The sequence below is a fragment of the Hipposideros armiger genome, unplaced genomic scaffold, assembly GCF_001890085.2.
Source record: "Hipposideros armiger isolate ML-2016 unplaced genomic scaffold, ASM189008v1 scaffold_538, whole genome shotgun sequence".
Lineage (NCBI taxonomy): Eukaryota > Metazoa > Chordata > Mammalia > Chiroptera > Hipposideridae > Hipposideros > Hipposideros armiger.
The window spans coordinates 528,960-544,884 of record NW_017731888.1 but is presented as its reverse complement, the minus strand read 5'-3'; the positions used below and the strand labels follow the sequence as shown (position 1 = coordinate 544,884).

At 53.8% G+C, this 15,925-nt stretch overlaps 2 protein-coding genes across 9 annotated transcripts in view; both read left to right on the top strand.

Annotated features, from left to right (window-relative positions):
* The window catches only part of LOC109396713 (uncharacterized), a 5,803-nt gene extending 1,337 nt beyond the window's left edge, over positions 1–4,466 (top strand). Inside the window, exon 2 of the mRNA XM_019668770.1 lies at positions 2,851–4,466. Within this exon, the coding sequence (XP_019524315.1) occupies positions 2,851–2,995 (145 nt within the window). The 3' untranslated portion in view covers positions 2,996–4,466. The remainder of the gene's footprint in view (positions 1–2,850) is intronic.
* Positions 4,467–5,308: 842 nt separating this feature from the next.
* ARHGEF10 (Rho guanine nucleotide exchange factor 10) overlaps positions 5,309–15,925 on the top strand; it is a 108,171-nt gene continuing 97,554 nt past the window's right edge. For 4 of the 8 annotated variants that reach the window (XM_019668744.1, XM_019668748.1, XM_019668743.1 and 1 more), the window contains exon 1: positions 5,309–5,404. In XM_019668744.1, the coding sequence (XP_019524289.1) occupies positions 5,324–5,404 (81 nt within the window). In that variant the 5' untranslated portion in view covers positions 5,309–5,323. The other 4 variants (XM_019668745.1, XM_019668746.1, XM_019668747.1 and 1 more) reach the window with 4 other exon arrangements.

Sequence of the window (15,925 nt, the reverse complement as noted above, 5' to 3'; positions counted from 1 at the left end):
CCTCCCGCCCCCGGCCTCCACCGTGCCGTCCTGCACCGTCCTCAGCGGGAGGTGTGCCAGCCTCTTGCCCACCCGACGCCCTACCCCTCGCTGGTGGGGAGCACCCACGTGCCCACACAGGTTTGGGGGCGGCCTCTCTCTGGTGTTCCTCGCATCTCAGCACGTTCCTGGCTGGCTGTCATAGGCCCTGAGGCCCCTGCTCCAAGGCGCTGAGAATTAGAGCTTGTTCTGGGCAGGAGCAGGAAAGAGCCTTCTAGGTCACCGGTGAGGCTTCCCTCCCTCTGTCCCTTTTGACGTTCCTCACCAGCTCCAGCTCCCCAAACTTTGTTCTGCCAGACGCTTCCGTCCACGTGGAGGCGAGATGGTGTGGGGGGTCATAGGGGAGGTCAGAGGGGGTGTCAGAGGGGACAAGGACGGAGGGAGGAAGAGAGGGAGCCCTTGTGGGGTCCCCGCTTGAGTGAAAAGACACCGCCCTCCTGGTCGCCCTCCAGCCTCTAAGTGTCAGCCTGCTGGGCCCCAGAGGAGCCTGCATGCCAGTCGTTACGTTTCAGTGTTTTATCCATCCTGCCTCCCTGCATTTGTGCTGGTCCCCTTAGTTGGGAAGCTGCTTCCCCTCCCCGCCACCCACTGGAGAAGGGGCAGAGCATGAAAACAGCTGGGTCGTTGTTACAAGTGCTCAGGAACAAAAGGGCCCCTGTGTCCCGCTGGGACCATGCCCCTCCCCCACCGACTGCGGGACATCTGAAGGGCAGCAGTGTTCCCGCCCCGCCCCCTCCGGCTTATCTGTTCCTTCCCCCTCCCGCATTTGGCCCTTTGGCCTGCCCTGCGTCTTTGTCTGCCTGAGGGTGAGGGCGGGATGGGTGGGGGGACTGGGACCGCTTGGGGCCTGTGGCCTGGGAAAGCAGCCTCTGTACTGAGGGCCAGCGCGAGGCCCTCCGCCTCCCCCACCAGCACTTCCAGTTCGGTGCCTGGTCCGGGCTGATCAAGGCTCCACGGACACGGCCCACTGGTCATTCACATGGAGAGGGACACGGCCGTCTGGGCCAACAGTGTGCTGCCGGTCTCCTTGGGCTAAGTACAGACCCGTGGTCACTAGTGCTGTGGAAATGTGGGTGCCAGGATTTCCCAGGAGCCCTGTTCATGGACCAGACCACCCCAAGCTTGGAGTTAAACGGCGGGGGTAGGGGTGGGGTGTGGGGGGTGGAGTGGGGGTGAGCTCCACGGTGGTGATGTGGGGGGCTGGTTGCTATGCATCTGCCTCACCATGGCCAAGTCCCCAAGTTGTGCATGTCTTTCCCTGGAAATAACTCCCCATTGTTTCCGTCTGCTGGAAGTTTTGCAAAGGTGTTCCAAGGGCAAGGAAGATTGGGAGGCTGGAAAGTCACAGCACCCACGCGGTCACCTCCCTGAGCAAAGGCAGGAACTCAGGTCGCCCACTGGGGACACTTGTCCTGTTGTCAGCGGAGGGCATTTAGCAGGTGGACACAGGGATACTCCACGTCCTGAGGTTGGTGGATTCGTGGCACAGTCTCTGGTGACAAGCCCTTGTCCTCCCCGCACTGGACCGTCACGTAAGTGGGAAGCTGCTTATAGCTATTGGACCCTAAAACCTGATTCTGTCTGACACATGAGACGTAACGAGTCCCCAAGAACGCGAGGGTGACATCAAGAGAATTCTGCCTGGTGTGTGGGAGCCGAGGAGGCTGTAATGGGCCCTCCGTGGTCCAGTTATTGGGCTTTAACAGTGTTGTTGAGGTGTGATTGACAGACAACTCACTGCGTGGGATGAAGACTCAACTAAGTGAGTCTGGATGTCTGTCTACACTTGCGGAGAAACCATCACGACGGTCAAGGAAGTGAACACAGCACCCTCTGTTAGGATCCCACCATTCGGAAGCTCTTCCTGCCAGACTCTCGATTGGTGTTCCTGTTGATGAAGTTGCTTGTTTTGTTTCGTTTTTGAACTTCATAAAGACACACAAAGGTCAGTTGAGTGGAAAGGAACGTGCAGATGAAATGAACTGTGAGTGGTTTGCAGAGAAGTCACCTCAGTGAGTGCCTGGAACTCTGTCCTCAGCGGCGGGGGGGGGGGGGGGGGGGAGATGTGCTGCCCAGGCGTGGCTGTCCCTCTGTCTGCAGCCTCCTCTTGTCGCCAAGCGTGTCCCCTGGTGGCCCACAGCTGGTAGCACTGTCTCCTGGTAAGTGCTTTGTCCACACCGCGTGCCAGGTGTGGTGAGCAGGTGGGATGCGTGTGGGCGGCAGGCACGCAGAGGCAGTGGCCAGGGGCCCAGAGAGCACCAGGCTCACAGACCCCGCGGGAGGAGAGGCCGAGCTGGGCCTGGACAGGAGGGAAGGACCGGCCGCGAGATGCCGGCGCGTCGGCTTGTTTTCCGTCTACCGCACTCTGTCCAGCTCTGTATTTGGTGTCCGGGGGGCCCAGACGACGCTTCCACCTGCAGCTGAAAGCCTGGAGATAGGGCAGCCGGACACAGGAGAGCCGTGGTGGCCCCTTTGTTTCAAAGTTCCGTAGGTGCAGCTGTGGGCCTCCTCAGACAGCGCGCGCCTCCTGTGCCTTGCCCCAGGCCTCTGCCTGTCAGGAGCCCGGCCTTGCCCCAGTGACATCAGCCATCCTCAGGCGTCACCTACAGCCTTGAGCGGGGGCACTGGGGTGAGGTCCCTTGTTGACTGGTCTCCATCACATCATGTTGACAGTCCCTTGACCACTGGCATGACTGTTAGAAAACACTCAGACTTGCTCTGGGTCGAGTGCCAGGCAGCGTGTGCCCACAGAGCATGTACACTTCATACCAAGGGCGCCCGAGCTGGGACCGTCATGAATGTTGTTTACAGGTGCGATCTTGAGGCTCCCGTAGGAGGTGACTTGTCCAAGTTTGCCCCGATCGGCCGTCAGCAGAGACCTGACTGGAGGTTGGGTTCTGAAGCCTGTTGTGCACACCCACTGGCAATACCGTCTGTGGAGTTCACACCTCTGTGAGCCATGCTGCCCTCTTTACGGGTGTCATCTCAATTCTAGGGCTGCTTACCAGGGCGGCAGAGAAACGCAAGCACTAGCAGACAGGCAGTAAGATTTATTGCGATCAATTGGCTTTGGGGTGTAGCGGCTGCCTAGGAGTTCTGGGAACAAGGCGCGCTGTGGGGAGGGGAGGCCGAGGGGGGAGGCAGGAGCTCTCAGGCTCACGGTGACGCTGCCCTCCACTGGAGAACTTTTTCAGGGGACACTTCCAAGGGATTCAAGCGGGCTTACCAGGTTGTCTAAGCCATAGTCATAAGAACAAGAAAACCAAAAGGCCCCTTAGTGTTTGAAAGTTGAACCTCGCTTTTCTAAATATCGAATGGGTCAGAGGGAATCGGAATGAAAATTCCCTACTTGGTCCACATCAGGGCTTGCAGAGAATGGTGCTGTGTCTGTGAAGAGCACGAGAATAAATCAGTCAGAGCTCTTTGTGCCCCCGCCCCACCTGGCAGGATTGCCCTGTGGTCCCACCCAGCGGTCCTTTGTGGCCTTGAGCCTAGGGACTCATTCTGGGACTCAGCTATGGAAATGTGGAAGCCGCACTCTATACTTGCAGTTATGATCGTGCCACAGGTCCAAAAATAACACAATTTCATGGTAAAAAATGACGACACAATAGCAGCTTCTTGATCTTAAGTTTTTAGAAATATTGATTCAGTATGTTTTCTTCCAAAAAGAAAAAAAAAAAGATGGACCCCAATTATTACAGATCACTGAGCACGTGCTCTGGGCAGGCACCACAGTGAGTTGTTCAGGTATTTCTCCCTTTTACACTTATCTACGATCTAGATATTATTAGTCACATTTTCTAGATGGTTAGATGGAAGCTCAGAAACATGTATAAGTCACACATGATTTTATAAGTGCCAGAAACCAAAATAGGGTCCCCAAATGACTCTCAATCCCTTGCTTAATCCATACCCGGTACTCCATGTATTTTCTTATTTCTGCTCTGCCTGGTCCGGAAACATAAGTACCAGGATTTTCTGGTATGGCATACCAGAATGAGTTCTGCCCACCTTTTCTACTGCTGGTGACTGTGACCATCAAGATGATTGTCTGGGTAGAAGATCTTACAATAAGTTACTCAAAGAACCCTAGGAATAGAAACAAATGATTTTTCTGATGTTAAAGTCACTGAGAGGAAACATCTTTTTTAATTGATTCATGTTCTAGTATCTTTGCTGTGTGCTGTTAAGACAGGTCTGAAATATAATAGTATTTAAAAGTAGTTAAGACCATTTCCATAACATGAGCAAATGCTAATAGTAAATGTTGCTAAAAGGTAACCATAGCTACTACTTATTTCCTAACCTTTGTAGTCTTTATATGTCAGCTATGATTTATATTAGTCAAAATTTGCAGGGCCGGCTGAGTGGCACGTTGGTTAAGAGCTGGCTTGGGACTCCAGCTCTGAGCAGCAGGGCCCCAGTTCAGATCCCACATGAGGGCCAGTGACACTGCGCCCTCTACAGCTAAGATGGTGAACAACAGCTCGACCTGGAGCTGGGCTGCTGAGTGTCACCTACTAAGGGGTAGACTGCAGCCCCTGTGGCAGTGGGTTGCCATGGGCTACTGTGTGTGGCCAGCAGCCAGCGTGAGCAGCCAGCAGCCATCCAATGGCCGGCGAGTGATCTGCCTCACCCGGGAAGAGCGCAATGATAATACCAACTTGGGCCAGTGAAGCGATGTCCTCCACAACTAGACTGAAGAACAAAAGGACAGCAACTTGTCTGTTCCCCTCCCCCAATTCCCCAATAAAATCTTAAAAAAAAAAAAATTGCAGGGTAGAACTTTAACAGTATGGGAACTTTAAGTGCTTAATGTTTAAATGAGTTTTGTGCCGTTGAGCTGTTTTGTATTCTATAAGCCACATGAAGGGGACTAGCGAGCTCTAAAATTCTGACTTTAAATAACGTCTAGATTCAGAGATGTGGGCACAAGGCAGGGGCCCAGCACCTGTGGACACGCCTGTTAACTGTGCAGACCTGGGAGCACGGGACATTCTCTAGTTGTCATTTCGGTGTCTTTGTATTCTTGTTAAAAATGCTTTTGTCTCACGTTTCTCCCTTAAGTAGTAACTATCACAACACTTTGTTTCCATTTTAAACGACAAAATAAATAAACCCCGCTGGACACAGAGGGCGGCGTTCGGCCGTTCTGCTTCTGCTGAGGAGCCAGCACCGCGCGCCCTCGGGGCTCCGTGCAAGGCGCCCTCGGCCGCGAGGACCCGGCGGACCCGGCCTCTTGCACCGCCCTCAGCTCCGCGAAGCTGTGGACTCCGGGCTGATGCTCACCGCGGAGGCGCCGGGGAGACGAGCGCTTCGGCTCGGAGGCGCGCTTTCAAAGGCGGCTCCGAAACGAGAAACCGTGCGTGTCCGAGCGCCCCGGACTCGGGGGGCTGCGGGCGGCTGACCTCGGAGCGGCCGGGAAGGCCCCGCCGCAGGGCCGCTTCGCCGGGGGGGACGGGGCGGATGCTCCGGGGATCGCCGACCCGGCTCCTCCGCCCGGATCTGCGCCGCGGGAGGGACGCGACCGGCGCCCCGGGCTGTGCGCCCCCCGCCCACGCGTGCGCGGCCAGGCGGGGCGTTGGGCTGGGGCTGGGGCTGGGGCTGGGGCCCCCCCCCTGCCCGCGGGCGGCCACGTGGCCTCTCAGGAATGCGCGGGCGCGGGGGTGGGGCGTGGCCGAGGGACGAGCAGGCTTCGCAGCCAATGGGCTCCTTGTACGGGCCGGGCCGGCCTATCACGAGGCGGGGGTGGGGCTTTCTCTCCGTGGGCGGGGCCGGAGCGCATCCCTGGGCGGCGGGCGCGGGGCGGGGAGAGGGGCGCTCGGAGGGACGGCGGCTGCGGTCCCGGCGGGGTGAGTGCAGGCCCCGGCGGCGGGGAGGAAGCGGGGGTCCCGGCCGGGCGAGCGCGGGCCCTGGGCAGCCCCCCAACCTCAGCGTGGCGCCCCCCTCTCCTGGCCACTGGGTCCGCGAGTAGCCCCCAACTTTAGCGGGGTGCCCCCTGCCCCCGGGCACAGACGGTGCAGGTAACCGGGCCGCGAGCAGGCCCCCACATTGAACGGGGTGCCCCATGTTCCCACCCCAGACAGTGCAGGTAACGAGGCCGCGAGCAGCCCCCCAGCTTCAGCGAGGCGGCCCCTGATCGCCCCGGCATGGCAGCGCTGGGGTTCGGTCAGGTCCTGGGAGCAGCCCCGCATTTCCAGTGGGGCGTCCTCGTCCCCCGGGGATAACGGTGTCGGGGCCGAGATTGCGAGGCGAGGCAGGAGTGAGCCGCAGGCACCCCCAGGCCGGGGCTGGAGCTGCAGGAGGAGCGAGTGGAGGTGTTTCTGAGGGGAGCAGCGATTTATATTTTCCTATAAAAGCAAAAGGCCTTGGCCCGCGTTAGGGTGAAGATAGCGGCTTAAAACCGTGCGGTTCCCTCGCCGGGATCCGCCTCTGCTGAGGAAACCGAAGCCGGTGTGTGGCCGCGGGCGCCCGGCTCCTCCGGGCTGTGGGACCTGCGGCGCTGCAGCGATCTGCACACACGCCTTGCGTGGCGTTTAATAGGATGTCAGTGTTCTGAGAAAGCGGCCGGCGTATTTGGTGGAATGTAATACTCATTTCCATGCTCATTAAGTCAAAGTGCAGTGGGCTTTTATTCTTTTCTCTAGTTGAGCCCCAACGTAAGTTAAGTAGCTGCCACTAGTCTGGATTTTGTGCAGAAGTTACTTAATTTCCCTCCAGATAGAACATTGCAAGAGATAACCTTTTCACTGTTCGTTTATTGCTTAAACATATATTTTGAACATCTTTGATAGGAAATAACTTTAATTAGAAAAGAAAGGTGAGATTTACTGTTCGTGTGGTTTAAAAATAGCATTTGCCCCCGAGCTATAACAGCATTTATTTGATTGGCCCTAGGATATGATTCAGTGGCCAGCGCCTGCAGTTCGGCACACAGCGACTTGATAGTCAGACTTCCATGTTTTCTTGTCAATAAGAAAAGTCATTGGTGTCAGGTGCTGCTTCAAAATTGTTTAGTGTCTCCAAAGGAGTAACAGACAATTAGGGAAGAGGTGAAATTCAGAACAGCTTTTTATCTTTAAAAGTTGAGCTTGACTTTCCAGTTTTACCAATTTCATCATCTTGACATTTTGCCGTTCACATGTTCTCCGCGGTGTTTTTGTGGTGAAGTTAGAAGGAAACTCTGGGAATTCTGGCCAGGAGCCTCTGTGGTGAGTCAGGTCATCTGCAGAGCTTCAGTTTACTCTCCAAATCGCTGGAACGTGGCTGTATGAAAATGTGTTTTGAGCTAAAATGTGCTGCACGAGCTAGAGCAAAATACACACGCTGCGATTGGGGCTTTTCTGCTGTGTGAGTGACAGTTTTGAAAACCTTTTTCGTGAAAAATTAGAGCCCCCTGTTGTGTGACCCCTTATTCTTTCATTGCACAAGGCCTGATAGAAAGGCCGCAAAAAAATTTGCAAATCTCGAGATATTCCGGGCATGCGAATGTTTAATTCACGTTATTCACAGTTTGCACAGGCAGAAAGGTAAGTGGAGTGACATCGTACAGGAGGGGAACGTGGGTGTTACACATTCATGCAATAGGGTTTCAGCCCTCAGCCCTCTGGAAGTGTAATTTGGAAAGAATGAGGGGAATTCCTGTCCAGGGCTTTGGGACGGGGCCAGCTCTTGGGGTGGCTGTGCACTGCCCATCTGACAGGTGGTGGGCCCTGCCTGGGAACAGGTAAGGCACAGGTGCAGCACTGGCAGAGGACCCTCTCTGCCCCTCCAGCCCCACCATCACACCCCTCATTCCAACCCCAGTTCAACCTTCCCAGAATTGCCAGGCCTAGAAGTTTGTTTCCACTTCTGTATTTGTTTTTGTGTGTGAATTCTCAAAATTTTGATGATAAACATGACCAGTCACCGGCATGAGTGTTATTTTTCTATTTCCTGTTCTTCTTCATGTCCTTAAAGTAATGCATACCTGCTAGTAGGAAGGGCGATTTGTGGGTTGTTGATGTTTTATATTTTTATTAAACCATGTTTGAAAGACTTAAAATATTAAACAAAAGGTTTTTTAGGTTAAAGCTTTTCTCTTCCGTGAACCACCTTTGATACTAGGAGTTACTTTTTAAAGAGTGTCAAGGCTGTCACGTGCTGAGAGGGAGACATGGAGAAGGCTGTGCTCACACTGGGGCGTCCTGTTCCTATGGAAACAAGCTGGTTCCGCCAGCGTCCCACGAGGGGCTTGTTACCTGGCAGCACGTTCTGGGCTCCAGAGTCTTGACTCTTGAAGTGGGGAATGTATGAAGAAAACAAAAGGAATGGCTGAGGATGCCTGAGCGGGCTCTGCCTGAACACTCCGGGTAGCCAGGCGTGAGGGTACGCGGGGTGCAGGCAGGGCTGAGGCGCGTTCCCGTTCTGATCGGGCTGCAGGCCTGTTGCCTGTCTGTGGGCACCGGACTCTTACACTGGGAAGTCATTATTTTCATTTTTTAAGAAAGCAGTGTGGACATTTGAACTCTAAGTCAAATACATATATGATTTTTGAACCTGGGCTCTGTCTCATTGGTTATATAATTAAGAGCTGACCGTACAGGAAAGGCCAAGGAATTACGTTTTGGTGGACGGACGTGTGCTGTGCATGCTTGCTGTTTTGTTCTATCCTTTGCCTTATTTCTCTGCCGGGAAAACAGAGGTGACTTCAGCCTGGTTTCTGATTTTAAGGAACATGAGAAAACTGACTTAAAATAGGAGTATTTTTAGTAATGTAGTGCTCATGCCCGTTTGAGTGATAGTTTCAAGCTGGGGGTGGGTCTTCGGAAGGGTGTAGTCAGTTTCCAGCACATGGAGTCGCTTGGCTGGACCCTGATGGGGTCAGGCTCGGCCGTCCTTCAGCCTAGCGTCCTCGTGGCCTGAAAGTGTAGGGCATGTGCTGGGCGGCCGGGGTGGGAGGCCTTGGGCCCGTGTAGACACAGCCAGGGAGTGGGGAGTTGATGGTGATCCCGTTCCCGAGGCCGCTACCTTTGCTCCTGAGCCTGAGCTCTGGCGGAAAGAATTCCGTGAGGCCTTTGACTGCCGTGCCTGCAGGTCTCAGCCTGGCCCTGCCAGCTGGACCAGGCAGCTGGGATGTGGCTGTGTGGGGAGGCGGCTTGGCCTCCCAGGATGGGGCTCAGCTCCTAGGCTGGCCAGCCCTCTTGGCAGCAGTGATAAGAAACTTGATTCATGTTTTGCTCTCGTGCTGACTCAGCAGGGTGGTAGGCAGCGCCCCCGGGGGCTTAGATCCACATGCCCAGTGCTGCCTGCTCCTCAGAGAAGCCTCTGCCAGCGTGACAGGCGTGGGTGCTCAGACTCAGCCAGCAGAAACGTTTCTACAGAGCCGCCTTGCAGAGCAACGCCCGCTCTCGAAGCTTCTGTCCTGTGTCGTGTAGAAGGTGTCACTTTATGGGAGAGCTGGCATCTGAGCCCAGGCCGGAAGGTTCTGAGGATGGCGTGGACACGCATGTCCAAGCCGGGTGCAGAGCCGGCCTCTGCCAGGTGCTGTCCCTCCCGGAGGAAGGACCCTTTAGACACACAGGGCTGGGCTCGCGTGATTTCACAGGAAGGGAGGGAAGGTGCGCAGTGGCCAGACACAGCTGTTTGCGACGTGGATCGCAGGCGCGTGGATCGCAGGCGAGCCTGTTTCTTGTAGCCGGAGGAGGCGGGGCTTGGACGGGGTCTCGTGTGGCTGTGGGAGGAGGGAGACGCCCACTGGAAAGCAGCCGCTGGGTGCCCACCTGGAATCGCGGGGGGTCTCCCGTTTCTGACGTCGTTGCTGGGGTGGCTCATGTCCTGTGGTGCCAAGACCGAGGCGGCGGGCACCTGTTTGCCGCACGAGCTGGCACCTGCGTCCTGGCTGTGGAAGGGCCCCGGGCACCCTCTCTCTGGAGCTCCGGACCAGGAAGCGCACGGGTTCAACAGTCACAGCATCATTTCCGGGGTCAGCTTCTCTCCTGCTGAAACGGGGTCAGTGTCATTTTCTCCTACATTTTTAAAATCCAGTTTTCGTACTTTGGAATCACTTAGGAACACCCTCTTTACAGATGGGGAAGTAAATGTGTGGTCATGTGACCAGCAGTGACAGGACACATCGGGAAATGGTTCCTGAACTTGACAGTGGTCAGTGACATCTACTGGGGGCCAAGACTGAGACCAGGATGAGGCAGTGACCTACACAGACAAGTCCGTGTCCTTGGGGCTCACACTCTGGTGTCCAGGGCAGATGGTCGCCAGGAGGGCAGATGGTGCTTAGAGGACAGTGAGAGCTGTGGGCAGATGGAACACAGGCTGTGCTGCAGGAGGTGCTGGCCGGCCGCGCGGGGGGCCAGGGAGGGTCTCCCTGGGAAGGTCCTATGTGAGCAAAGGCAGGAAGAAGGTGAGCGATGCCCGGGCAGGAGCACTCTGGGCAGCAGGGCAGCGCGTGCGAAGGCCCTGGGTAGGCAGGGGTGTGAGGCGTGTGTGGGAGCGAGCAGGCCCGTGGCTGGAGCGCTGCAGTGACGGAGACAGCGTGGGACCTGACCTCAGGAGGGAACAGACTGGCAGAAGCCACTGCAGGGCTGCGAGCAGAGCTGACGCTCCTTTCTCTTGGGCGCAGTCCTGGCTGCGGTGCTGAGAACAGACAGGTCACAAAGGGGCCAGGACAGAGGCCTGAAGGCCACTCTGGGATTTCGCAGTGACCCGGGCTGACGGGGTGGCAGAGTGGACCTGGTGGGCAGCCGGTGGCACAGAGGGACACAGGCAGCTCATCCCATTCGGGTTAGATTTTAAAGGTGGAGCTGACAAGTTTGCTGACGGGCCAGATACTGAGGAGACAAAGGAAGCATTGAGGACGACTCCTGTTTTGTTTTGTCCTGAGCAGGTGGAGCAGGGAGCGTTCTGGGCGGGAGCAGGTGCTCAGTTCAGATGTCCTGATGAGCTGGTGATGTTTTCTGTGTGTGAGAATGTTGAAGATCTACTCTCGCAGCAGCTTTCGTGTTTGCCACACAGTGTTGTCAGCTGTAGCCGCCGCCGCGCCTTCCGTTCCAGGACCCGTTGATTGTATAACCGGGGGTTTGCACCTCGGGCCCCTTCACCCGTCTCCCCCACCCCCGGCCCCTGGCCGCCACCAGTCTGGTTCCTGTGTCTGTGGTTCGGATTTGTTTGTTTTTAGATCCCACATGTAAGTGAGGTCATGGGGTATTTGTCTCTCTGTGTCTGCCTGTCTCACTCAGCACAGGGCCCTCTAGGTCCCTCCATCTCGAATGGCAGGATTTCGCTCTGCTGTGACTGGATGGTATTCATGGCCCACACGGAGCACCGCTTCTGATCCGTGCACACAGGCGGCTGTCACGTCTTGGCTATTGTGAATCACACTGCCGTGAGCATGCGGTGCAGACATCTTTGTGACTCAGTGATTCCATTTTCCTCTCATAAACACCCAGGAGTGGAATTGGTGGGTCTTTAATTTTTTGAGGAACCTCTATACTGTCTTCCGTAGCGGCTGCACCAATTTGCAATGCCACCAACAGTGCACGAGGGTCCCCTTTTCTCCACATCCTACCAACGCTTTTCTGACAGGTGTGAGGTAACACCTCCCTGTGGCTCTTGATTTGCGTGTCCCTGATGGTTACTGATGTTGAGCACGTTTTCACGTACCTGTTGGTCATCTGTGTGTCTTTGGGAAAATGTCTCTTCAGGTCCTCTGCCCGTCTGTTCATTGGAGTGTCTGTTTGCTGTTGAGCTGTATGAGTTCTTTATATATTTTGGACTTTAACCCCTTGTCAGATACATGATTTGCAAATATTTTCTCCCATTCAGTAGGTCGCCTTTTCATTTTGTTGATGGTTTCCTTCCTTGTGCAGAAGCTTTTTAGTTTGATGTCGTCCACTTGTCTATTTTTGCGTTTGCTGCCTTTGCTTTGGGTGTCAAGTCCAAAAAATCACCAAGACCAATGCCCAGGAGCTTACCACCTGTGTTTTCTAGACTTATGGTTTCAGGTTTATGTTCAAGTCCTCAATCCACTTGAGTTAAGTGTTGTGTGTGGTGTGAGACGGGGTCCAGTTTCATTCTTTTGCACGTGGGTATCCGGTTTTCCCAGCACCACTTATTGAAGAGACTGTCCTCTCCCCACTGTATATTCTTGGCTCCTTCATTGTAAATGAATCAACCATGTAAGGGTGGGTTTACTTCTGGGCTCTCCATTCTGTTCCCTTAATCTGTGTGTCTATTTTATGCCAGCCCCATGCTGTTTTGATTACTGTAGCTTTGTGATATAGTGTGAATTAGGGAATGTGATCACTCCTGCCTTGTTCTTCTTTTCAAGATTGCTTTTGTGCACATTCTCTATAAACTTTAGGATTGTTTATCTTATTTCTTTTAAAAATGCCATTGGAATTTTGATAGGTATTGTGTTGAATCTGTAGATTGCCTGTGGTAGTGTGGATATTTAAAAAATATTAATTCTTCCAATCCATGAGTATGAAATACCTTTCCATTTATTTGTGTTCTCAGTTTCTTTCATCAGTGTTGTATAGTTTTCAATACATAGATTTTTCACCTCAGTTAAATTTATTCCTAGATTTTTTTTTTGATGCAGTTGTAAAAGGGATTGTTTACTTAATTTCTCTTTCTGATGCTTCATTATTAGTGTATCATAGTGCAACAGATTTTTGTATGTTGATTTTGTATCCTGGAACTTAATTAATTTATTAGTTCCAACACATTTTTGGTGGAGTCCTTAGGGTTTTCTATATATAATATGTGATCTGCAAAGAGTGACAGCTTTACTTCTTCCTTCCCAATTTAGATGCCTTTTATTTCTTTTTCTTGTCTGGTTGCTGTGGCCAGGACTTCCAATACTGAGTCAAATGAAAGTGGCGAGAGTGGGTGTCCTTGTCCTGGTCCTGGTCTTAGGGGAGACGCGCTCGGCTCGTCACCACTGAGCGTGATGCTCGTGTGGGCTTGTCAGATGTGGCCTTTGCTACACGGAGGTACGTTCCCTCTCTCCCCACTTTGCTGAGAGTTTCTATCACGAATGGGTGTTGAATTTTGTCAGATGCTTTTCCTGCATCTACTGAGATGATCATATGATTTTTATCCTTCATTTTGTCACTGTGCTGTGTCACGGTGACTGATTGGAAGATACTGAAATAACCTTGCGTCCCTGGAACAGACCCCACTGATCGTGGTGTGTGGCCATTAGATCCTTTTAATGGACTGTAGAATTTGGTTTGCTGTTATTCTGCTGAGGGTTTTTGCATCTATGTTCATCAGGGATATTGGCCTGTAATTTTCTTTTCTGGTGACATCCTTGTCTGGTTTTGGTGTCAGGGTAATGCTGGCCTGGTAAAATGAGTTTGGAACTGTTCCCTCCTCTTCTCCTTTTTGAAGAGTTTGAGAGGGGTTAGTATTCATTCTTCTTTAAATGTTTGGTAGAATTCCCCAGTCAAGCTGTCTGTTCCCAGACTTTGTTTTTTGGGAGGTTTTTTATTACTGATTCAATCTCCTTAATAATTGGTCTGTTCAGATTTTCTAGTTCTTCATGATTCAGTCTTCGTAGGTTGTTTGTTTCTAGGAATTTATCCATTTCTTCTAAGTTGTCCAGTTTGTTGGTGTGTAATTGTTCGTAGTCGTCTCTCCTAGTCCTTTGTATTTCTGTGGTATCAGTTATCATCGCTCCACTTTCATTTCTGATTTTAATCATTCGAGTCTTCTCTCTTTTTCTTGGTGAGTGTAGATAAACGTTTGTAATTTTTTTTTAATCTTTTAAAAAACAGCTCTCAGTTTTTTCGCTGTTTTCTATTGTCTTTTTAGTCTCTTTCATTTATTCCCACTGTGATGTGTGTTACTCCTCTCCTCCTACTGATTTTTGGCTTCATTTGTTTCTTTTCTAGTTCCTTGAGATGTCAAGTTAGGTTGTTCGTTTGAGATGTTTCTTGATTAGGCATTTGTCAGTATGACTCTCCTTAGAACTGCTTTTGCTGTATCCCATGAGTTTGATGTTTTGTATTTTCATTTGTCTCAGGTATTTTTTAATTTCTCTTTTGATTTCTTCATTGACCCATTGGCTTTTCAGTAGCATGTTGTTTAATCTCCACATATTTATGACATTTCCCATTTTATTCTTGTGATAGATTTCCATTATGGTCAGAAAAGGTGATTGGTATGAGCTCAGTGTTCTTACATTTATTATTAAGACTTGTTTTGTGGTCTCATGTGGGAGCTGCCTTGGAGAATGTTCTACGCGCGCTTGAGAAGAACGCGTGTCCTTTTGCCTTTGGGTAGAATGCTTTGTCTCTGTCTGTTAAGTCCGAGTGGCCTAACGTGCTGCTGAAGGCCGATGTTTCCTTAGTGGCCTTCTGTCTAGACAGCCTGTCACACCTGCTCTATCCTGAGCCTCAGCGGGCTCGCGAGAGAAAACGCAGTCCCTGGAGGGCTGCAGGTGACACAGTCTTTAGGGCTGGGTTAGAGCCAGAGGATGAAGGGCACGTTGGGTGAAAGGGTCGGCTGGTGGGGCTTTTGCTGAGGGCAGACCGTGAGTGCTGGGGCGCAGGGGACGGTCCCGTGAGCCGGAGGGCCCACGGTCCTCAGAGGTGCTGAGTGCTGTTGTGCAGGCCGTTCACGCTGCAGTCCTGACAGATTTGTAGGCGGCAGGGCTGGCTTTTCTAATTCTCACAAGGGTGCCGTGTGGGCTGGTGGCCTCGGATCAGAAGCTGGGATGAACGGACCGTGGGGATCAGAATCGGGTTTCCCGTGGGAGGGGGCACGGTGAGCTTTGTTCTGACCTTTGATGGTCCCAAGGACCCTGTGGAGTGTTGGGGGTGAGGGAGCCTCACAGTAAGCTGCCAAAGCTGGAGGCGCCCCCCTGACTCTGTTGAGCGCAGGGCTGGAGACTGGCAGAGGGCAGCCTCCGTCCGCGGCAGCCGCAGAGGGGCAGTCTGCTGTGGGAGCCAGTGGCTTTGATCTACGTGGAAACTGACGGAGGTGCCAGGTGACTAATTTCTAGCAGCAGCATGGTGACGACGTCTGGACAGCCCGCGGAAGTTGGCTGGGCACAGAAGGCGTCCAGCCGCTGGCGCTCTGGCCGCTGTTGTCAGCACTGGCCTTTCCTGGCCACCTCCTGCTTTTCATCAGCCTCGTGGTCACGAGCCTCGGCTCTTGCCCAGAATCCTCCTGGGCACACCCACCACCCGTCGGATGCCCTGCCTGATGCCCTGGCCACCCTGAAGCCAGAATGACCTTTTAAAAAGGCACCTCTGGCCACATCAGTCCCGATCAAATGCCCCTGAGGGTCCCCTGTGAGCCAAGGGCAGGGCCCTGCCCTGGACGGGGGGTGGGGAGGTGGGGGTGGCAGGTCCACACAGCAGGCGCCCCTGTCCCCTGTCCCTGGTCCCTGTCCAGCCTGGCCACCCTCCCCTCAGCCTGGTCTCCCCTCGGTGTCCCCAGGAGGCTGCCCATGGCTCTGTGCACCTTCCTTCCTCCTAGGGGTGTCGTCCCCCCCTCCCTTGCAGCAGGACCAGCCACGGGGGAGAAGGGACTCATGTGCTCTCGGGACACCCCTCGAGGGGGCCGTGGTGGATGTGAGGGCTGCTCCGGCACCCTGGGATCTCGTCCTGGAGGGGGGAGCAGGTGAGGCCAGGCTGCACCTGGACTGAGGCGAGAGGGAGAAAGGCTCCCTGCTTTGAGGGGACAGTGGCTCCCTCTGGCTCTGACTGACGAGTGGCTCACGGCACAGGGCCCTCCCTTCTCCCTGGGAGCACTTCATTACACTCCTGTAAATGGCAGGAAATCCTGCGGAACCGGGCCCCCAGGGGCACAGCCTGTTTTCTCACGTTGGTGGTTCTGTACCCAGATGGTGACCTTGCCTGTAAGGATGTTTCTT